Raw genomic sequence first — 23,786 nt, forward strand, 5'->3', positions numbered from 1 at the left:
GTGAACAAATCTTCATATTCCTCAGGCACGGGAAATAAGTGTATAATGTTTTATTTCACTGACTATACTTTGCCTACTACCTGAACAAAAATATTAAGTTACTTACATTATTTTCTTATGCTTTTGTTATATAAACACAGCATAAACATTGATAAATAGTATTGATCAAAAGTTATAGTTATTTTTTCTTTTTGTTTTAACGTCTAAAATAATTATGAATATGATAATGACTTTACTGTAGCTATTTTAAGAAACGTTCATAATAGTATGTACTTTAACCGTGCGTAACGTCATATGAGGAAGTCCCGATGTTCAGAGGGGAATATGAAGTTTTGTTCAATGTCACGTGGGATAGTTCTACCAATCAAATGTTGATTAAGCTATCAAATTGTACATACAGGGGAAGGATGACTTTTAATGATAAGTTTCGTTTCTCAAATACTATAAGCACTAGATCAACTATATTTGGCTGAGTGTAAGGGGTACATATCTACCCGACTCATTTCATCTGCACTTAGCCTCATGGTCATGATTCAGACATTGGTTTATGTGTAAGTTTTAGTCTTAATTTCAATTATAAGTATCAGGTCGACTATATTCAATGGATTATGAGATGGGAGTATTGTTAGTTACAAATTTCACTTGACAGTGTGAATTTGTCCTTGACCTCATGTTTGATTGGTCAAATTAAGTTTTCTTGATTAGGACTGTTTCTCAGATACTTTTTGTAATACCTTGACTATATTGAGTATAGAATGATTGTAAGGTGTGCATGTCCGTTTGACAGAGTTTGCCTGACCTTGACCTCTTTTTTTTACGGTTCTTTGATAATTTTGAGTTTCTGTTGTACTTGTATTAACACTTAACTTTCAGCATCAATTGGAATCGTAATCAGTAAGGCAGGTGAGATATTTCAGGTTGTATACTCTTGTAAAGAGCTTAATATGGGGAAGATAGATTATGTTTACATTAAAATAAAATGTTAAAATGCTGTTTAGCTTGCAAGTACTATTCATTTAGAAGATAAGCTCATCTCTCATATTTTTGTTCCCATGGAATGCGTAGGAAAGGGGGGGGGGGGTATAGAAATACTGGCCGTCCGTCCGTCCATCTGTGAGTCCGTACGTCGGGTCTTGTAAGTGCTCTCACGTGTACATTTCTAACCAGATTTTTATGAAACTTATATCATATGTTTATTTCAGCAGTGTCTTTGACGAGTTCTGAAATCAGTGAGGATCAATTATTTTTAAAAGAGGTATGCCCCTTGGAAACATTGATTATATGGCAAATTGCATCGTTAGCACACTCATGTGTACAATTCTTGCCAGATTTTTATGAAATTTATATCGTAGGTTCATATTAGCAATGTCTCTGACGAATTTGAAATACAGTGCCAATCAATTATTTTTAAAAGAGCTACATTAACTTTATGGAAAATTGCATCGTTAGCGCTCTTTTGTGTACAATTCTTTACAGATTTTTATGAAACTTATATCATAGGTTTATATCAGCTATGTCTTGGAAAAATTCTAAAATCAATGCCGAGAAATTATTTTTAAAAGAGTTATGCCTCTTGGAAATATTGATTATATGGGAAATTGCAATATTAGCGCTCTCATGTGTACAATTCTTGCTAAAATGTTATGAAACTTATATCATAGGTTTATATTATCAATGTCTTTGACGAGTTCGAAAATCAGTGCAGATCAATTATTTTTAAAAGAGGTATGCCCCTTGGAAATATTAATTATATTGAAAAATGCCTGATGAGCGCTCAAATGTGTACAATTCTTGCCAGATTTTTATGAAATTTATATTATAGGTTTATATCATAAATGTTTTTGACGAGTTTGAAAATCAGTGCTGATCAATTATTTTTAAAAGAGTTGTGTCCCTTGGATATATTGATTTTATGGAAAGTTGCATTGTTAGCGCTCTCATGTGTACAATTCTTGCCAGAATTTATTGAAACTTATATCATAGGTTTATATAAGGAATGTCTGACACTTTCAAAAATCAGTGCTGATCAAATATTTTTAATGAGTTATGCCCCTTCGAAAAATTAGTTATAACAGAAATCACACTGCATTTGCTCTGAAGCCTTCATTTCTCTAGGATATTTATAAATTGTTTTAAAGAACAACAAAAAAAGTGTTTTATTTAGTTATTGCCCATGTACCTTGGATAGATAAAATATGTGCAACGCAGGGGACATTGGAACTCTGTTCTTTTATTAGCTCATCTTTTGCAATCAATTGGCATCAGTGAACGTCATTCTATATTGTCTGTGAACTCTGAAACCACTTAGTCTATGTTAATCAGGCCAGAATAATGTAATGTATGGAAGGTCATTTTAGAAATTCCAATTTCCTTCCAATAGGATGTTAGACATTGCTGCCAAAGGCAATCTTTTGATTCTGGTTGATCATTTATCAAAAATGATCTTTTTATTAAGAAAAAACTAAAACTTGAGGTTTTCTAAGCGTGTTGATGATAACATGGGAATCATCAACACTAAGTCTGGCTTTAGAACATGAATTAGAATTTGGCATTCTGATAGTTGGAATTTATAACCAGAAAGAATTATATCTGAAGGCTCAGGTCACTATGTAGTGAGAGCACTTGAATAAAGGAACAAATTCATTTAATACTGAAAAAATACCTTCCAATATAGGACGCCACACATTTTATATTCTTAGTTACGCAGCAAAACCATTGTTTTAGTATTGAAGTATAAGAAGACACACATTTGGAACTGAAACAAGAGAAACATTATTGTACATTGTAATACCTGTGTTTGTGAAAATGAAAGTAAGTTATATTTTATTGTAGGCTGGGCAGCATCAATTTTATTTAACCAGAACATCAGAGAACAGTTTCTAAAGTTTAGGAATAGGCCTGATACTTTCAGTTTAGGAGTTTGTAATGGATGCCAGTTAACGGATTTACTTGATTGGGTAGCCCAAGATAAAGATCAAAAAGGTATTTATTCGGAATCAGTTCAGGAGTGAGTAATGAATAACAGTTAATGTTTCTTCTCGATAGGGTAGCTGAAGATAAAGATCAGAAAGGAATTTACCAAAATAGGAATCAGTTTAGGACTGTGTAATGGATGCTAGTTAATGGGTTTACTTTATTGGGTAGCTCAAGAAGAAGGTTAGAAAAGTATATTAGGAATCAGTTTAGGAGTAGTGTAATGGATACCAAGTTAAAGGGGTTACTTCATTGTGTAGGTCAAGATAAAGATCAGGAATATATTTATCAGGAATAAGTTCAGGATTGTGTAATAGATGCATATGAAAGGGTCTACTTGATAATGTAGCTCAAGATGAAGATTAGAAAGGTATTAATTAGGAATCAGTTTAGGAGGATGTAATGGATGCCAAGTTGAAAGGATCTACTTAATTTGGGTAGCTCAGGAAGAAGATCAGAAAGGTATGTATAGGGAATCAGATTAGGAGTAGTGTAATTGATACCAGTTAAAGGGTCTACTTGATAATGTTGCTCAAGATGAAGATTAGAAAGGTCTTTATTAGGAATCAGTTTATGAGGATGTAATTGATGTCAGTTAATTGGTATACTTGACTGGGTAGCTCAAGATGAAGACCAGAAATGTATTTATTAGGAAACAGTTTAGGAGTAGTGTAATCGATATCAGTTAAAGGATCTACTTGATAATGTAGCTCAAGATAAAGATCAGAATGTATTTATTAAGAATCAGTTTAGGTGTATCTAATGGATGTCGGTTTATGTGTCTGCTTGATTGGATAGCTGAGGGTTTTAATCAGAAAGGCATTCATTATGACTCAACTGACTTTTAGCAGTGGTTTGGTAAGCAGTCCATTTGTTTGTTTGTTGACATATTTGATTTTTCGATGAATAGTTGAGCTTATCATTTCGTTTCAGAAAATGTTTCTGGTGGAGTAGGCCAAGGTGTATTTTTAGACCATAATGACTCTGGCAGATTTGAGTGTAGATTTGTAACTGTGAGAGTTCAATCCAGTCCATCTATCATGTTCCGTGGTATGGAGGGTACAGTGTTTGATATGTGAAGTGCCCACGGAGAAGGTAGGTAACTCTGTATAACCTCTAAAATTTCAAATAAAAATACATAGTTATAGTTGCACAATAATTGTGAATTCATAGTTTTAGTTGTCTCACGTTTGACAAATGTCAGGAAGATAGATATATTTCTTTTCCAACAATAGTATAATTAACACCTTAGAAATTCAAACTACATTCCTATCAGAATACGTTTTTATGATCCAGTTTGTAATTAGTTGTATCAGCAGCCATGCACCACAATTAATGTCAGTATCTAGTTGTATGTAGTTGTAATAGATCCCTGAAATTCTGTTGTTCAGGGAATATGTGCCAGTGACAATCTTATCAGCTTCAATGGGGTTTCACATTTTCAAATGTTAAAGTTTCTAATTAGCTGTATTTTAACAGAGGCATTTTACTATACCATTGATATTAGGTTTGCAATTGACATAAGAAGGCTTTATTTCAGTTTCACGCAGAATTTAAGGCAATACCTCCTGATCAGGCTCCAGTAACTTTTAAAATTTTCAATAGCTCAGATGTTTTTTTCCCCCACTTTTTTTATTTGGACTCTTTCATGCTTGTAATATTGTACTGTGACTGAGTGAGGAAAAGTCGCATATTTACAGAGTTTGATTGTCATTCAGACTATATGGCTAAAAATCACAGTATTGGTAGTTTAAAAACTAAATTTTACATTTCGACTTGTCGTAAAAAAATCGTATGATGCAATTTTTGTAAAATTGGCTTTGAAATACGATAGCTAACTTTAAAGACAAATTGACATTGGCAAGTTTTTAGGTCTACATTCTAAGAGTACATTCGTAATATACTTTCTGTTATTATATACATTGTTGTTAAAACTTATTTTAACAATTTCAAATAAATTTTGACCGAATTTATCCGTTATTGAAAAGTTTTTGTAAAATTTCAACACTAGTAATATTTTGCATTTAATGGATTATGTTTCAATTCAATTTCATAATTGGTTTTTACGTTAAGTGTCAAGTAATCGACATATTAATATAATATTTCATACCTTTGTTAATAAACAATATCAAATTCTTTGATCTCAGAAGTTTTATTTCGACTTCTGCATTGAAACATAATATGCACCTCAAAATCGTAGATACAGGTTTTCCTCTGGCCTAATGCCTAATTTGACGGAGTTATTTGAAGTTCTCATATGTAACATCTTATAGATACAGATAAGCAATTGGGATGTGCTGCATCACATACATTTGAATGCTGGGATATGTTTCTTGAAGCTGTAGAAATTTTGCTCTCAAAGGTTACATCAGAACGAGATGGTATTTGGTCTACTGGACATTTTAAAGGTTTATGGTTGACATGGCATATACCGTAGTTAAAGCCTGTGAACATGTCTACATGTAAACATTTCATAACTAGTACTCTTTATGAAGGTCAGTCAAAGAGTTTGTATAGTCCAATATCAAAGTCAAAAATAAATTAGAAACGTTTCAAAATATGACCTCAAAAACAAACCTAAACTGTAAATCGGGGAAAATAATCTCAGGTCACATAAATCCAGAACATGTATTCAGACGTGCATTGGTTTTGGCAAACTGCAAAGATGATGCTACAATAATAAATGTGCTGTCTTACCCTGTAGGTCCCTATCAGTTTCCCTTTTCACGATGACGGCACCATGAGAAAAGTCTCCACTTCACTTTCTCTACCTTCCTTACCATCACTCACAGCTTACATTAGAGATGGAATGGCATTGGTTCAATGAATTGATGCTAAGAAAAATACATTCGATTACCTCGCAGCTGACTATTATCAAACTATGTATCAATGTTTTACTCTAGCACACACAATAACAGACTTGTTTCACCGCTACGACACAAAGAAAACTATAAAGTCTGTTGAAAGGAAACTCCGCACAAAGACTACAACTTCCATCAAAGTGTATCAGGCCATAAAAGGCAGAAGTATTCCTGACTGGAAGAAATTTCTGTCTGTTAAAGAAAATAAACAGGCTCTCCTTAACTTCTTTGGTAGTTTTATTCTTCAAAACTTTAACAAACCCCCTATGATTCCACCTTATTGTCAGCTTTATCTAGCTGGATCGTTTGCCAAAGCCGTTTCAAACACTATATTGTTAATGACTGTTGTAAATTGTTCAGCACTCAAGAAGAGGCTGATACTCTTATGATATTCCACACTTTATACTTTGACACGAACCTTAGAGAAATGGGATAGAGCGGCAGAATTATCACACGGACTTCTAATACGGGTGTGATTGTTCTGTGCGTACACTACTACAAACAGATGACATATACAAGCGAGTTGTGGGTGCAGATGGGGAACATTAGCAGTGTAAAATGTGTAAAAAAAAGGAACATAGTATTTGATCTTTGACCTTATTTTATGCAAAACTGTTACCACATTTCTTTTTGACAACATATTTCGAAAGTACTTATTTTGCCGAATCCAATGATATATAATATAGCCATATTAATCTGGTCACAGTACTAAAAGGTTATGTGGAATTTTCTTATATTTAAAATTTATTTTTTTTATCTTAAAACAAAATTTTATTAACATATTTACATTTGTCAAATACCGGTACCTTATCCCGGCCTTGTAAACATAAGAATAGAACATATATTTAGTTAGTTGTGTTAGTACTCAAAATTTTCATTAATCCGGAAAAATAATTCTATGTCTTCACCTGAATGATTTTGTTATATATTTTAAATTTTAATACTTGTCACTACTTGTACTATACATGTTTTGCTCATTGTTGAAGATTGAAGGGTGACTTCTTAGTTATATACATTCATGTCATTTGGTCTCTGATGATTTATCTTAACACGTCTTGTTATTTTCATATAACTATATTAAAAAAAGGACAAAAAGATTAACTGTCTGACAGTATTCACAATTCTTACTAAATATACCATACAATTCACAAATAAATGCCACATTAATTATTAATTGTGAAAAAAGATTGTTGGCATGCATTTGTCATTCAAGTTTTGTAGTAAAATCTTTGGATTAATAAATTCATACATTTAATTTTGAATTAATATTGAACACTAAATTATAGGTAAATAGATGAAAACATGATTATTAATACATTTGTTTATTTTCCATTTCTCGTATCTTTCACAGGTAAGATGATATTCAAAACCCCAGACATCCAAAATGATGTGTTAATAATGAACTTGGCTCCTGTCCAATATATTGATGATTCTGGAAATCCAACCATTGTTTATCCTTTCAATCCTAACGGATCACCAGATGGAATTGCTGCTCTCTGTTCAGAGGATGGTCGTCACTTAGCCATTATGCCTCACCCTGAAAGGTGTTTCTTGCCATGGCAGTGCCCTTGGATGCCCTTTGGAATAAAGGAGAAATTAGATGTTTCTCCCTGGTATAAAATGTTCCAGAATGCTTTTGACTGGTGTGTTGAACAAGTTTAATATATATGGTTGTGTTAAATGTAGATTTTTATGAGCATTTTTATCTGAATGAATTAATGAAAATCTTATTATTGAAAAAGTGTTAATTGCATGGTTGAATGAATCTCTTTGTGGTAACGGTATTGGTCTGAATACTCAGTGCACAGTCAACTCAACAAATACATGTATCACTGATACACGAAAATAGTTTCTGGGTGAAATATTAAATTTTACATTAAGCTACATCAAAGTTCAAAGCTGCATATACATAATTATACCCCACGCAATTTTTGTGTCGGGTAAAATGTTTTTTACTTGTTTGTAGATAAAAAGGACATACTATGTAAATGTGCATATTGACAGGAAATTATGATTCAATTTTTTTTCTAGGAGTTATGCCCCTTTGCACTTATTAGCCTCAATATACCACTGCAACAGTTTGTCATCGCTACTCCTCTGAAACCACACAACATAATTTCATGAAACTTTGTAGATAATAAGGACATACTATGTAGATGTGCATATCGACAGGAAATTATGATTCAATTTTTTTTTCTAGGAGTTATGCCCCTTTGCACTTATTGGCCTCAATATACTACTGCAACAGTATGTCATCGCAACTCATCTGAAACTACACAACAGAAATTCATGAAACTTTGTAGATAATAAGGACATACTACGTAGACGTGCATATCGACAGGAAATTATGATTCATTTTTTATAGGAGTTTATAATGCCCCTTTGCTTTTAACTTAAAATTTTTGCCATAATACACTTGTGAAGTGAGATTTTGTGTGTCCAGTGACAATATGAAGGCGTGGGGTCTGTGAGCGTGCTCAAAAAGGTTCTTTAATTAAAAAATGCACAAAGCATAACATATATGTTGGGACATTTACTCTTGTGTTGGAATTTATGTTTTGTTGTACAAAAACAACAAAATTTACATGGAGGAAATTACAAATGGTTTTATGCTATTAAGTTAGACCAGGGATTATGAAAGAACAACTCAGTGTTTTTTTTTATTTGATGTAGTATTGAAATTTTCACCAAATACATTTTCCTTGATCTCAATTTATTTTCTGACTTAAAGGGGCATTAGCTGTCAAATTCATGTGCACCGATTTGACTCAAATTTTCATATTTGATTTATAACATACTAAAACGTATATCCAAATTATAAAAAGTTTAAATAAACAATTAACAATGCATGGACTCATTAATTTGTATCAACACTTCGTTGTGTATTTTTGTCTAGACATCATCTAATTATATAAACCATTGAGATGACCTCCGAAGACTGCCGATGGGCATATAACCTGATATATATATAAATGTAGATAGATAGTGACCACATGCAATTGTATTTTTCAAGGTCTGTTTGATTTCATATTGTAGGTTAAAAAGTATGTTTATCATTGTTTTTACCTGTATAAGAAGGATCATTTTTGTGGATCGAATCGGTCAACTAAATGGTTCATCCTTGTTTCACTTTCATTGTTGACATTCTTTTCCTTTTAATACCTGAATACAAGCAAAAACCATCTCCAGCTAAGGGGTTATATTGAAGGTCACATGAATACAAATTCAACGAGGTCGAATGTTTTTGAGCTTATTTTGACAAGATTGAACCAAACTGGCTGCTAAAAGCGAATTATTATTTCACTGTTTCGCTTTCATTAATGATTGAACAAAAACAATCATATTTCATTTATTTTGTATATTTCTTAGCTAATGCCCCTTTAATGAATTTTACCAATAACTGTTAAATCATTTAGATTGGTATTTAGTTTATTGTTGTTAGATAACTATTATAAGGTAATAATTCTACATTTGTGCCATTTATACATTGTATCTAGTTTCTTGTTACAAATTGTTCTAGTGTCTTTCTCTATATCCTTTTGACCATTGTGCCTTCTCTAAGTGGAACAGTCATGGTTTTTATGCCCCTGCCGTAGCGGAGGGGGCATTAAGTTTTACCCTTGTCCGTCTGTACGTACGTCCCAAAATTGGTTTCCGTTCTCTAACTTGAGTTTGCCTCAATTAAATGTTATGAAACTTATACACATTGCTTATTACCACAAAACACAGATCAAGTTTGAATTTTGGTGGCGTCACTTTAACCGTTCTAGAGTTATGCCCCTTTATAAATGGAAAAATTGCAAAATGTTTATTTTCTTCTAAATATCAAGTAATTTTTAAAAATTGGAGTTATCTTCCTTTGTCCATAATTATAGTTGAATCAACTACAATCAATGCTTTATACAATGCAATGTTTAATTTTGATTTCCACTGATAAAACACAGATCAAGTTGAATTTGGGTAGTGTCACTTTAACCATTATTGAGTTATGCCCCTTTATAAATCGAAAGATTGCAAAATATTTAGTTTCCATTCTGTAACTTAAGTTTGCCCAAACCAAACATTATGAAACCTATACACAATATTCTATAGCACAAAATTAGATCAAGTACAAATTTTTTGTTTCCGTTTTCTAACTTTAGTTTGCCTCAACCAAATGTTATGAAACTTACACAATGCTTATTACTACATAATTCAGATTAAGTACGAAATTTGGTGGCGACACTTTTACAATTCTTGAGTTATGTCCCTTTATAAACATAAAAATTGCTGAATTTTTCATTTCCGTTCTCTAACTTTAGTTTGTCTCAAATGTTATAAAACTTGTACACAACCATTCTAGAGTTGTGCTTGTTTACAGATAGAAAAATTGGTGAATTTTTAGTTTCTGTTCTCTACTCAAGTTAGCCTCAACCAAATGTTATGAGACTTAAACACAATGCTTAATACCACAAAACTCAGATCAAGTTCAAATTTGGGTAGCGTCACTTTTACCGTTCTTCAGTTATGTCCCTGTATAACTATATGATGTACAAGCAGGGGCATCATCTGTGTCCACATGTGTCCACTATCCATGTGAACACTATCCACACTTATCTTAAAAAAGCATTATCACAAGTAAGTTATTTATAAAGATGGTTCCTCACTATTTTAAACATGGAAAACCATTATTAGAAAGACAAGTACATAAACAATATATTCTGAATACTTCGGGATATACAGCAACTACTAACATCTATGATTTTCATTGTGCTAACATTTTAATCATGTCATATTTATACTGTAATTTAAGGCATGATACATATGTTATAAATATAGCAAACGAGAAAAAAGAATAGTCTAGCAAATTAAGGAAAATTATATTTAATAATGTGTTCATTTATACATTTGAACTTTTTTTTTGTCCTAGGGTTTATTTTTGATAATTATTTTATTAAACTTATAGAATAAAATTATGTTATCGTTGTGATTATTATACCCCCGTTTTAAAAAACTGGGGATATACTGTTTTACCTCTGTCTGTCCGTCCGTCAATCCGTCTGTCCGTCCCATGAATATTTTTTCGTCACATTTTTCTCAGGAACTACATTACAAGGATTTTTAAAATTTGGTTTCAGGGTTTATATAAGTCAGCTATACCGTGTGATGCGTTTTCAGATTCATCACTTAACAACTTCCTGTTTACCGACAAGTATTTGGGCGGGGGAATCATCAGTGAGCAATAGCTCGCATTTTCACTTGTTTGATGTATCTTATGTCTCATAATTTTATTTCTGACCTCCATTGTTGGTTGGAAACCTTTTAACCAATTGCTTTCTGCATATAAGGAAACATTTTTGCCAATTTGGAACCAACCTTTATTCGAAAAGGAGTTTCGTTTCAAAATTGTATTTGATGTTAATGCTGATAGTACAGTATGTTTGATAAAAAATAAGAGAGAACCAGGGCACCTACCAAATGAACAAATTTTTCAATTAAAAAACCTGTTAAAGTTGTACTGTGAAGAATGTTGCATTAATGATCACTTAAAAGGATTTTTGTTAGTCTCAATTTATCATTAAACATAAAAAACTATAAACCAGGTTATTTGACATCTGCTATCAAATTATGATTAAATGAAACATTTATTATCTCTTTCAATAGTTGATAACCTGAACCACAATCCAACATACAGATGCTACAAATGCTGAATTTATGAAGATGGCAAAATTCATTAAAACATGATTCATTTCATTGTAAGAATAGTTCAATCACAACTTAACATAAAATAAGTGGTACATTTTTATACGACTGCAAACAAATTTTGGGGTCGTATATTGCTATCATGTTGTCGTCCGAAGACATTTGGTTTCCGGACAATAACTTTAGTTTAAGTGAATGGATCTCTAGGAAATTTAAGCAAAAGGTTCAACACACCAAAAGGAAGGTTGGGATGATTTTTGGTGGGTGATGGTCCCAACCTTTTAGGAATTAGGGGCCAAAAAGGGGCCCAAAACAAGCATTTTTCTAGTTTCAGGACAATAACTTGTGTATAAGTATTTTGATTGATCTGCACCACAAGGTTCAATACCACAAGTAGAAGGTTGGGATTCATTTTGGGGGTAATTGCTTAAACCGTTCAGGAATTATGGGCCAAAAAGGGTCTAAAACAGTCATTTTTCTAGTTTTCAGACAACTTGTGTTTAAGTGTATAGATGTCTCTTAAATGAAACCACATTTTATAAAAAGAAAATTTCTTCAAATGTTATTTTTTAGGAAACGGGGGGGGGGGGGGGGGGGGGGGGTAAAACAAATATTTTTGGAAGGGGGGGCCATTTTTTTTTAAGGGGGGGGGTGTAAACAAAAATTTTGGGGAGGGGGTCAATTTTTTTTCCTCAAGATTTAAGAAATTGTCAATTTTCCAAAGAAAAATTAGGGGTCAATTTATTTTGCTAATTCTTTGTATATTGTCTGAAAACAGATTTACTAAGTATTGTGCAACAGCATAGTGTATTGCACAAAATCTTCAATTGAATATAAATTCAAATCGTATAATCAATTTCAAGTTCTTTGACTACATTTATTCTGTGTCAGAGACCTATAATGTGTCAAATATTCAATTACAATCCAAATTCAGACCTGTATCAAGCTTGAATATTGTGTCCATTTTTGCCCCAACTGTTCAGGGTTGGACCTCTGCGGTCATATACAGCTGCGCTCGGCAAAGCAGTTTATTTTATCTTGACTTAAAAAGATTTCCCTACCGCAATTAAAATCTGAATGACCTCATTAAAAACAAAATAACCAAAACATCTTTTTGAATTCTGAGAAATAATGTTCAGGGCCAATCGTGATTTATCTTACTCACATTAAAACGACATGCATGTTCCAAATACTCTGAAACCTTTACAGTTATCAACCTGTTATTAGAGAGGTTTAGCAAAGCAGACGTGCACGTGTACGTGTACGGGTAGTAGGGAAATTCCCTGATACAGTGCGTTATACGTCATCAATGTATGCGACGTTTTACAAGTACACGCCATTTGGAACTTGTAAGGCGGGATTTACACGTAAGTGAAAACTTCTGAGTTTTATTGGTTTTTCTGAACATTTTTTCAATAAAAATAGCAGTAAAATAATGTCTTTTTTCTCTGCGGAGTATGCAGCTCTAATTACATTGAATTCAGAAGATTATTTTGTTGTTTACAAATGAAAAGAAATATATGGGCCGCCAAGCGGGCACTTGTCACTGAAATGTACCTAAAATGAATTTTATGAAGAATATTTCCCTTTGATTGACTGTGCCGCAATACCTTGCTACCAACGGAGGAAAACAAAGTGAATAATAAATACAAGATCCCGAAAAAGGAGGAGGGTGTGTGTTAAAACATCACCTCATTCCCTTCTAAATTGACTCTGTAATAGAGTCTTCCTCCCTATCCATATCTTTACCATAATTTAGTTAACAAATTACAAGTTTCATACATTTATTTTGATTTGTAAAAAATATATCATATCTTATAGGGCACTTAAAGATGGCATCTTGTACTCCTGCAAGAAAAAAGCAAGCAAGATTTTCTGTGGCTGATGATATTAAACTGCTAAGGGAGGTCACATTAGAGAATCCATTCCGAAATAAAAGGAAGTGGATAGAGATAGGCGAAAAACTTTCGACAACAACCTTCCTAATAGATGGGAGACGGGCTAGAGAGGACCAACTTGTTAATTACTCAATTCAAAAAAGATAATAGGGAAAACTTGAAAAAGTAAGTGATTTTCCAGGGGTGTCTTGATTACATTTTGTACATTGGTACATTTTTTCATAAAAATAAAAATAAATATTTTCCAGAAAATGAGCAGCCCCCAAAATTAATTGCCTTTCACTAAAGAACAGGAAGTAAAAAGATTTATTAAAAGTGAAAAAGTGTTTAAAAAGAGTTATTAAAATTATTAGCTTTCAAATCAAATGCAAGTTCTTTCGGTTTTGTGTTTGATTTAGTTTCAAATATAAAGCTTTCCAATGGAGTGAATTAATTCTGCTTGATTTATAATTTTACATAATATGTTTTAGATCAGGTATAAATGAGGAATAAAGCGAAAGAGAAAGTTTACTGGAGGATGTGATAGGGTTGATGGAGGAAGAAGAGAGGAAAAAGCATGCAGATAAAGAAAAAAAAAGCTTCCCTAGAAAAGGCTTCCCTTGACATTAGAAAAAGGGCATTAGAAACCCTGACACCCACAAAAGGTAAGTTAAAATCATGATAATTTTAGTTTATTTTTGGTATTTTATATTTACAATACAATTTATATAAAATGACTCGGCTCAATCAGTTTGAAAAATAAAATGGTTGTGGTTATTATAAAAAAAGGAGATGTGGTATGATTGCCAATGAGACAACTCTCCACAAGAGACCAAATGACAACTATAGGTCATCGTACGGCCTTCAACAATGAGCAAAGCCCATACCGCTCAGTCATGCAGCTATAAAATTCAAACGAGAAAACTAACGGCCTAATTTATGTACAAAAAATGTTTATGTTTGGTTCTGTTGTAAACTATCTTTGTATTACTATCTTCATTTGTCCCTAAAAACAGAGATGGTAAGAACAATTTTATGGTTTTTCGTTGATTTGAAACATGCATTTTATTGCAGACGTTTTTGAATCACAAAGGTAAATCATAAGCACAATAATTTATTATTTTATTGTTTTAACCTTTAATTGGAAAGAACATATTTTCATGTAACCTTCTATATACAGATTGTGATGAAGAAGAAGCTATTAGACCAAAGAAATCAAAATCATCCAACAACATTCTTTCTTATCTGCAAGAAAAGAAGGAAGTAGAGATGGATATAAGAAAAGAGGAGATGGAAATGAAGAAACAACAACTACAGTTTGAGAGGGAGAAATTTGAGTTGGAGAGGAGACAGAGAAAGGATATTGAAAGACAGGAAAAGATGATGATTTTTGAAATGTTTAGAAAGCTCCCGGACAAGAACTGAATTAGCTGATATTTTTGTGAATAGGAAAAATAAATTTTTCTGATATTATACAAAATATTGATTACACTAAATTTGCTGTAATTTTTCATCATCATTGTGTCATATTGTGCGATTCGAAAATGAGATAGTAAAATGCTTGGTTAAATTTTATTTTGGTGGGTTGTTGACTCATGGTCTCCTTGAAATAAGATCCCACAATTTAGTTTTACCCCCACCACATTTGACGTTTACCTGTTCCAAGACAGGAATACCTTGGTCGATAGTTCGTGTGTGAATTAAATCGGAGATGAGAAGGCTGGTAAAAATTGATAACATATACGCCATCAAGGAATTTCTTGCAACATATCTATGAGAAATGTATAATGGAATAAAAAGTTACACCCTTTCAATTTTAATTAGACGTGCCATATGGTCTGGATCTTGAATTAGACATTTAAGATTAATATTTTCAACAATATTTATTTTATTTTCAAGACAAAGTTCACATCAATTGTACAACAAAAACGAATTACACGTAGTGTATATAGCTTCATCCAGACAAATAATTTTCCAAACTTGGTGGATCAATGACAAAATAATGTCCAGTCTCGCTACCGTATAGACAAGTATGACAATTTACAAGAATAGTGCCAACCAAGTAATATTTCCCTACAGGTTGCAAGTACAACTTCAAGTTTTTCTTATAGTCAAAAAATGCAAACAAAGTCAAAATTTTGCCAAAAGTCCATTCCACACATGTTCTCACGACAGACATCTTCTTGTTGAATCGTGCCTGTGTTGCTGAAATGACTCCTCCTCGGAAGGTTTTATGATGTGTGTAGTCATGGGATAAGCCGGATCACCGTAAATAACATAAATGTCACCAGTTGGGGTTGTCATATGTGTCTGAAGTTCTCCACAAATACCACTCTCTCGTAGTAGACCGGCATCATGCCTTCGACCTTCAATCGGACCATACATGTTTGCTACAAGTCCATAAGGAGCAACTATGCTTTGAAATTTTTTAGCGTGGACTCTTTTATGACCATTAAACAGAATGCGCTGATTTGTAGTTGGTCTACATAAGGGTCGAACGGTCCCATCAATGAAACCCCAAAAATTAAGAAGAGGTGCATCTCTAGCTGCAACGGCGTCAGCGTATTCCTGTAAATGCCTGTACTGTTTAAATCATGTAAGAGATGGTTATGAGCATCGTAGACAAAGTTCAATACTGTATTAATGATTATAGACATAGCAGTTTCAGAGCGTCCGAATACAGATTTAAGGTCTGAAAGGCGACTAGGATAAGCTAATCTACGTAATAAAAGACATAAGGCTTCTAGACATGAACACACCGTTCGGTTGTCACATACAAAAGAATCTGGGATACCCAAGGCTGTTCCGTAAATTTGGAATGTCATCTATTTCAAAACGGAACAATTTCTTGCAAGCCTCTGCAGATAATTCATCAAAATTAAAAGCATCTCCTGAATTTGAATTGTCCTTATAACATGAAAGAAGCAATAACTCGTCCTCTATTTCCTCATCCATTGCAGCTAGCAGACGAAAATTGGCCATCTTGCCGATGAATGATATTCTCCGATTCGATAATCGTGCCCAATCGAAATCTCCATTAAATTGTATTTACATGTACCCGCACAAGTTGCGCCATCAATTAGACATGAACGTGTACGTGTAAGTGTACTTGTACGTGTATTTCACCCGTACAAGTACACGTACACGTACACGTTCAACTGCTAAACTTCTCTATTGACTCCATACGGCTTCATTAATGAAATAAAAACAAGCATCAATATGATGATTTCAACGGTACTAGCTGTTTGAATGGGACACATCACATCATGTGATACGTAGTATATCAATCTGGAGAAAAGCATTAAAAATTAATTGATTTACGCAATAGATCTTCATCTGTGTATTGAACAATAACTTAATCCGGTGAAGAAACATTTACCCCTGTACAGTTCATAAAATATGCTTTGATTTTCTAAATGGTTTGTTACAAAATAAGAATTAAGACTTTATAAATTATGTGTGACTGCTAATGTCTGAAGCACTGTTTTGGAATATACCTAATCGGGGAATTCTCAAACCTAAAGATTGGAAAGCCAAGGCCTAATCAAAAGTTTAGCGTTGTATACCGGCATTCATGAGTTTTGCTGTATGGTCCTGTTTTCTTCAAACACATGTTTATGTTATGATGCCCTGACTTATAATGTCTACTTTAGTTTTGCCTCTATAAATATAGAATTATACAGATTCCTGTTAATTTTCCCTTTATGGACGGTGATATTCCTTTTGCCTCTTCTCACCTTGTGTATATTTCACAGCTTGTTAGCTATGTCTGTAGTTGCGTTTAAGATTTCAATCAATGGAATTTATGTATAACTGATAAATTATAAAGTCAGGGATTTCGTTTCCACAAATAAATTAAACCTTAACTAAAATCTTTCATAGATACAAAGATTTGTTTTGGAAGTTAGCTCTTATCAAAAATGGGATATCACGAGATGTTGTTTATAAAGCCCTTAAATTTAGATATGATTCATGTAAACTAATTGATCTGTTACATGAAAAGGAGAGGCGAAAGATACCAAAGGGACATTCAAACTCATAATTCAAAAATAAAGTGACATCGACATGGCATAAAAAAAAGACCAAAACTCAAACAACAGTACACAAAACATAGAAAAATAAAGATTGAGAACACGAACCTCACTAAAAATCGGGGATGACCACAGGTGCTCCGGAAGGGTCAGCTGATCCTGCTCCACATGTGGTACCCGTCGTGTTGCTTATGTTAGTACAAACCCGGAAATAAGTCTAATTCGGTAGGTCACCTTCGGGGAAAAGGGACGGAACTGTAGTAACGACATTTGGAATATATCCGCTATCATCTGTGAAACGGATATTTCATATTGGTTAAGACTGAGAACACGAACCTCACTAAAAATCGGGGATGACCACAGATGCTCCGGAAGGGTCAACAGATCCTGCTCCACATGTGGCACCCGTCGTGTTGCTTATGTTAGTACAAACCCGGAAATAAGTCTAATTCGGTAGGTCACCTTCGGAGAAAAGGGGACGGAACTGTAGTAACGACATTTGGAATATATCCGCTATCATCTGTGAAACGGATATTTCATAACGGTCAACCAACTCGTGATGGCGTCCGTAAAATTTACGAAGGGATGATTTCAACTTCACCACTTGGAACTCTTGGTTTAATAGCTTCCTTGTGAGCAGCAACCTTCTTAATTTGATTTAAATTTTAATTTGATTTATACTCGTTATTTCTTCAAAAACATAAGAGTATTTTGTTAAATTTGTTTTAGTACATCAATGATGTAAATACTTAAAAGACAAACGTTAAATTAACAGTAATACAAAATAAAAAAACAATTGTATGCATGAAATTTTCATTTTTCATATAACTAATTCAAAACATGATATATTCAACCATATCATCAATTTTCATCGGTCAGCTACTCAACCCGAAGTTTAACTTCACTGGAACAATGCAAATCTCGTACTGCAAATAAATAACCCTTCGATTTTCATCCATTTAAAAACAAAACCTACTGATTGATGTCGGTTCCGACTTTTAAAATAATAGTAAGAGGCAACAGTTGTATATTGAATCTCATGAATCTATTAAAAATATACAAATAAAATAGACTGAACATGGACTCGAGAGGAGCGAGACCGGGTACGTTGATGGAGTAAAGCGTCTCCAGCTATGCATGCATACCCACCTTGCAAATACAACTCAGTCAAATGTTCAAAGTCGGGAATATGACATAACCCCTAAATTTATAATCAGACTACTATTCCAGTATCTTTATGTTTATATCCAAGACGACGACAACATGTTGTTAGTAACTGTGAGACTGGGACACATCGTATCGGTTACCCAATTCCTGATGGAAAGCATAAACCTTTAGTCTATGGTGTCGATTTCAGTCGATTTTGCTCATAATTCTCATTAGTACATCGATTTTGCACTGATAGGATGATTTTGATGTGCACGGTCTTACAAAACTGAACAATGAATTAACCAGTCCAGTCTTTTAGTTAATTTTCAGATTATCCACTGCGGTAAATTCGGCAAAGCACAGACACATAGCTATTAAGATTTGTTCAGTTTATTTTCAACGTTTTTGTGTTAAACTTTTCAGATGATGCTAAGATCAAAATGACTGTTTAAGACTAAAACTCATTTTCTAGTGGCTGTTAGAGCATATTTGTGTCACAGCCTTGTTTATAAAGGTGAATATGCACGATCAAAGCGTATTTTTTGAGATATATAAACCGTATCGGATGGAGCAGATAGTTGTTGCTGCTTAGAAATGCGAAGTTGCCAATTTGAAAGTTGAAATCATAATGTCAATATCGATTAAAAAGATACAAGGAAAATAAAAAAGGCACACCAAATAGCAACAGCAACACAGTACAGGCAAACAAAAAAGACATTAAGATTAGTGGCAACCTTCGTTACTATATGTAAATCCTTAAGTCCCCCAGGCTAATGTGAAGTATATTTATATAGCGTTATGTATTCCTTTTTTGTAGAGAGCACTAAAGAACCACTTTGAAGGGTGTTCAGGTGTAAATTTGCTAGGTCAATTTTTGTCCTTATCAAATATTTCCTCTTTTTCTGCTGCCAGACTAAATTTTAAAATGGCAAGACAGTAACTTTTTTTACTTGTCCGTGAGTCCGTTTGTCCCTCAGTCAGTCCATCAGTTGGTCCGTCAGTCATATTCATTCCTGATGCTGACTCAAAACCTTTATTTAAGAATTAAATGCTTCTTTTTGTAAACTTATTGGGGTGTAAAAGCGTTGACCGAAGTACTCCTCTGAAACCACACTACATATTTCATGAAACTTTGTAGTAAATGAGGACATAATTATAATATGTAGATGTGCATAACCACAAGGCTTTTGTAAGAGTTATGAGACTTTGAATTTAGGAATCTGGTGATAGTTTGTTTGCCCAGTGACAATGTTGGGGCATGGTGTATGTGGGCCTGCTCACAAAGGTTCTTTATTTTATTACCAAAAAGCAACAAACGAAAGGCAAATAAGGCAGAAAGTAACAAAAGACAACCACTGAATTACAGGTTTCTGTCATGGGAAAGGCACATAGAGAATGTGATGGCGTTAAACATAAGTTTGAGTGCTAAACTCTCCCCTAATACAACATTAGAACAAGCTATGAAATAAGTTGGAAAAGGCTGGACTCATCAGACCGGCCCTTAGCACACAACAAACATAAAAGAAGGCAAAAAACTAAGGGACTGGTCTAAGAGTTTGTTAGTTACGAAGAGCTAGTTCAAAGTCAAAATGGTTTCATCCAATTACACTAATTTTCATGCACAGTGTTGATATTGCTGAAAGGAAGGTCCCTTTCAATTTTGATGGAGCCTATAACTACATCCTGTTGCTGGCGGCATCGTCATCATTTAGTTCCAGTCTGGTTAAATTTTTTTAAAGAATGTTATTAAGTTTTTTCTATGATTAAGAGATAACATCTGAAGTAAAATTTTGAAATTCTTCATTTTCCGTATCTTACTAAATTCGGCTTAGGCTTTTTGGAATAAACATTTATGGTCATTCTGGTGTGAAATAATATTATAAAATTCAGTAAATTTGTTAGAACTTCATGGATTGTAAGGAAACCTTTTCAGAAAGCTTCCTTATAATCATGAAAAAGCATATGAAGAGAAAAAAATAGGATTTGTAACAGTCAACATTACACTTTTACATTGACAACAGCAATTAAAGGTGATACATAGAGTTCTGTTCAATCAACCCTTTACGATTTTGTATGTAAAATTAAAAAAAATAATAATGGTAAATACCACAAATCTTGAGAAATAGCTTGAAAATTGATGTAAAGGTATAGCATGCAATGCCAGATTGATTATTGATGTAAAAAATATAATGTTGTGATAATTATGGAAAACATTGTGGTTAAACGTTTTTGGTATGTGTTTTTAAATAAAAATTGTTTTATATGTATAATATGCTATTTTAAATTTATTCACAATGTCCCCCTCCAGCTAGTTGGAAGTTCCGTATAGTAATAACTCCTTCTGTTGATCCATTCGCTAGCACCTCTATTTTGTATGATGAGTTCAGATCGCCTAAGCTGCTTTCATTAAATTTAGTGCATATTTTTATATCAATATAGAAAAGGTCCCTTTTGATTTTAGTGTAAACAGAGATAAACTGAAGTAACATTTTTAATAAAGTTTTGCTGAAAAATCATAAATTTATGTGTTAGGGTTCTACCAAAAATTAAAATATATGTTTTATATGCTATACCAGATCAATGCATGTAAATTGGTTAATGTTCAAATTAGTGAGCAAAAAAGGCAGTTAAAAGTGCTTAAATCATCTTAATTTTCAGAAACATCTGATTGTGCTTGGTATTAAAAAATTGATGTATAGGTATATTCCAGGTATAAAACCACTAATTAGGCCGGTAAGAAAGAACAGAAAGTAGTACATATTTTAAAGAAAATAGTTCCTGCGCATAGCTGTAACATTGTAAATAAGTAAAATAATTGGGTAATTTTGCTATCAAGTTAAAGGTTAATGACTTGGGATCACTGTAAAACCCTTGTTGAATGTTTCTTTTGAATAATAAACAAAAATATATGAAAATAAAATAGGAGGGCATATTTACCCTGTTGCTCATTTCAGACGTACCTTTTTGAACTACGAAACTTTCGGGAACTAGTGCGCTCTAATATGCAATTATATGTATTTTTAATTTTAAAAGCCATGATAAGGTATAATAGTTTAGACATGAAATGACTGTTAGAATTTATCATAGAAAGCAGTTAGCCAACGAATTAGTGATTTTATTCGTTCTGAATTGATTCCCTTTGTAAAATTTTCAATTGTGAATTCGTTATAAAATTATAACGAAAAAGTTGTTGCAAATTTGAAATAATCACAAATTTTAAGGAACGTCGTTTTGTGCTAGCAACTGGTATATAGGTATGGTATACTAGTTATTACTGTCAAAAATTATCTCTTATCCGCCATTTTCAAATAAAGTAAAAAATGCCCAGATTTTTACAAAACTTGATATCTACTTAAAACATACCCTGAATTAATTCCGGGAGTCAACATTATTAAAAGTTAATACATGGACATGTTTTACATTGTTTGCATGAGTATCAATTATTTTTCTGTGCCTCTAACAGAAATGTTCAAACGGGGCCCTTCCTGAAACCTCACTTTTCTAATTATGTCTATATGTCTGCCAATTTTTGTGTGTGTGTAAATAAATTCTCTATTCAAAATCTTCAATACGTATTTACTGTATTTTAATGTTTTCATATAAAATGCAACACATATGACTGTACATATTCTCTTTAACCATGTTAATAATGCATAGACTCGTAATTTCATGGTTGTAGCATTAAAATGTAATTACAATGTATAAGAGTTCAATGCTTCTTTTTATAATTTTATTAGGATGTAAGAAATGAACGTTCATACACTTTTAATATGAAACGTTCCAAGCTTCATACAAAATGGGCTCAGTCAAACTTTTAAACCCAATAAAATTTAAAAAAAAAAACATCCGATTCTTAAATAGGTGCTTTGCATTTGTAATGTGTGCAGGATTTATTGATAGTTTCAATTGTTGATTTGCTGAATAGTCCAAGGAAGAGAAGAAAAAAAAAGTTGTGACAATAATAGCATTATTACCAGAATGTTTGTTTTTTTTTCAATTTGTTATCAATCTATTCATTACCAATGTACTAGATTTTAAACTTTGTCTGCTTTATTGTAACAAAATATCCAAGTTGAATACAGACTGCATCCATCATAGCATGTGATGAATTATATTAACAAAATGCTTAATTACGATCAAGTCTTATTGAGATTATCGTTAAAAGGTTGACATACTTTAACCTAACATTTGTTAAAATATTACAAAAAAAAAAGAAATCTAAAGATCACATTTTTTCAACACATATCCTGACTCTGTATCAATCTGGATCATTATCAAGTTTGTCAGAAGGAAAAAAGTTTGAGACATGTGCACAGTAATCAGCATATATATTTACATTTTATTGAAGATTTTAATAAGCGTATCTTGTTTGATCACTAGTTTTCTTTGAGTTAGAATATATTGTATGTCACTACAATATGGAGGGGATTGAAATGCCTCAATTGATTTTAACTTTTCACCATCAGATGACACATGTTGTACTGATCCATCACTACACACCACATAAAGACTACCATCTTGTAGTGTAGTCATCCTCCAGGGTGGTGAGGGTAATGTTAGGGTCTGCTGACTGTCTTCAATATAATTGTACCAGTACAGTTTGTTGTTGAGTAAATCACAGTAGAATATTCTGTCACCAGAACCATGTAACCTGCCAGGATCACAGTCAGTGTGTATTGTCTGTACCACCTCTCCTGTCTGCTGATCTCCGATGATAAGTATGCAGTACTTTCCACCTACAGCTAATTTGTTGTTTATGGTTGTAATTCCAAAACACCTCATTCCAGGTACTGATATTGATTTAAGTTTGGATTTATTGTTTATGTCATACATATCTATACACTGTCTCCACCTCAGTGTAACAGCTACTGTAGAGTTGTTGACTGCTGTCACACTGAATGGTCCCCCATGTACATCTATATTGTCTACATATGGTGTATGTGTATTACAGATCAGTAGTATGTACTTGTGAGGTAAACACACCACCAGTGTACCATCATCCATCATCAATATATCTGTTACAGTTCCTCTTGAGTATTCACCAACTATTGATTTCAGATCTGTCTGATGATGTAGTGTGAAGATTGACTGTCCTAGTTTGTATTGCTGTATTACATGTTGCTGCTTAATTCCTGAAATATACTATAAAATATGGAATAATTTCAAATCAAAAGATATGATTTACAGTAGCATAGTTTCCTTTATTCCATACA

The 23,786-nt window shown here is 32.9% G+C and overlaps 3 protein-coding genes across 4 annotated transcripts in view; 2 read left to right on the plus strand and 1 right to left on the minus strand.

Moving 5' to 3' along the window:
* Positions 1–7,534, plus strand: part of LOC127726379 (phosphoribosylformylglycinamidine synthase-like) — a 65,341-nt gene extending 57,807 nt beyond the window's left edge. The window contains exon 10 of one of the 2 annotated variants that reach the window (XM_052233763.1): positions 7,186–7,534. In XM_052233763.1, the coding sequence (XP_052089723.1) occupies positions 7,186–7,496 (311 nt within the window). In that variant the 3' untranslated portion in view covers positions 7,497–7,534. Of the gene's footprint in view, positions 1–3,933; positions 4,066–7,185 lie in introns of those variants that run through there. The other variant, XM_052233765.1, reaches the window with a different exon arrangement.
* LOC127726385 (uncharacterized) overlaps positions 1–23,786 on the minus strand; it is a 66,839-nt gene that overhangs the window by 18,566 nt on the left and 24,487 nt on the right. The gene's annotated exons all lie outside the window — the stretch shown is intronic.
* On the plus strand, positions 13,527–14,833 carry LOC127726404 (uncharacterized). Its single transcript, XM_052233806.1, has 3 exons — positions 13,527–13,579; positions 13,885–14,058; positions 14,574–14,833. The coding sequence occupies exons 2-3, from the start codon at positions 13,971–13,973 to the stop codon at positions 14,816–14,818; spliced, it is 333 nt and encodes a 110-aa protein (XP_052089766.1). The 5' UTR covers positions 13,527–13,579; positions 13,885–13,970; the 3' UTR covers positions 14,819–14,833.

The sequence above is a fragment of the Mytilus californianus genome, unplaced genomic scaffold (genome assembly GCF_021869535.1).
Source record: "Mytilus californianus isolate M0D057914Y unplaced genomic scaffold, xbMytCali1.0.p SCAF_17, whole genome shotgun sequence".
In the NCBI taxonomy this organism is placed as follows: domain Eukaryota; kingdom Metazoa; phylum Mollusca; class Bivalvia; order Mytilida; family Mytilidae; genus Mytilus; species Mytilus californianus.

Excerpts from the sequence above, each read along its gene's own strand:
- LOC127726404 (XM_052233806.1), top strand. The coding sequence starts at position 13,971 with ATGCAGATAAAGAAAAAAAAAGCTTCCCTAGAAAAGGCTTCCCTTGAC. Across the intron at positions 14,059-14,573 it reads AACCCTGACACCCACAAAAG|ATTGTGATGAAGAAGAAGCT; the intron begins GTAAGTTAAAAT and ends TTCTATATACAG.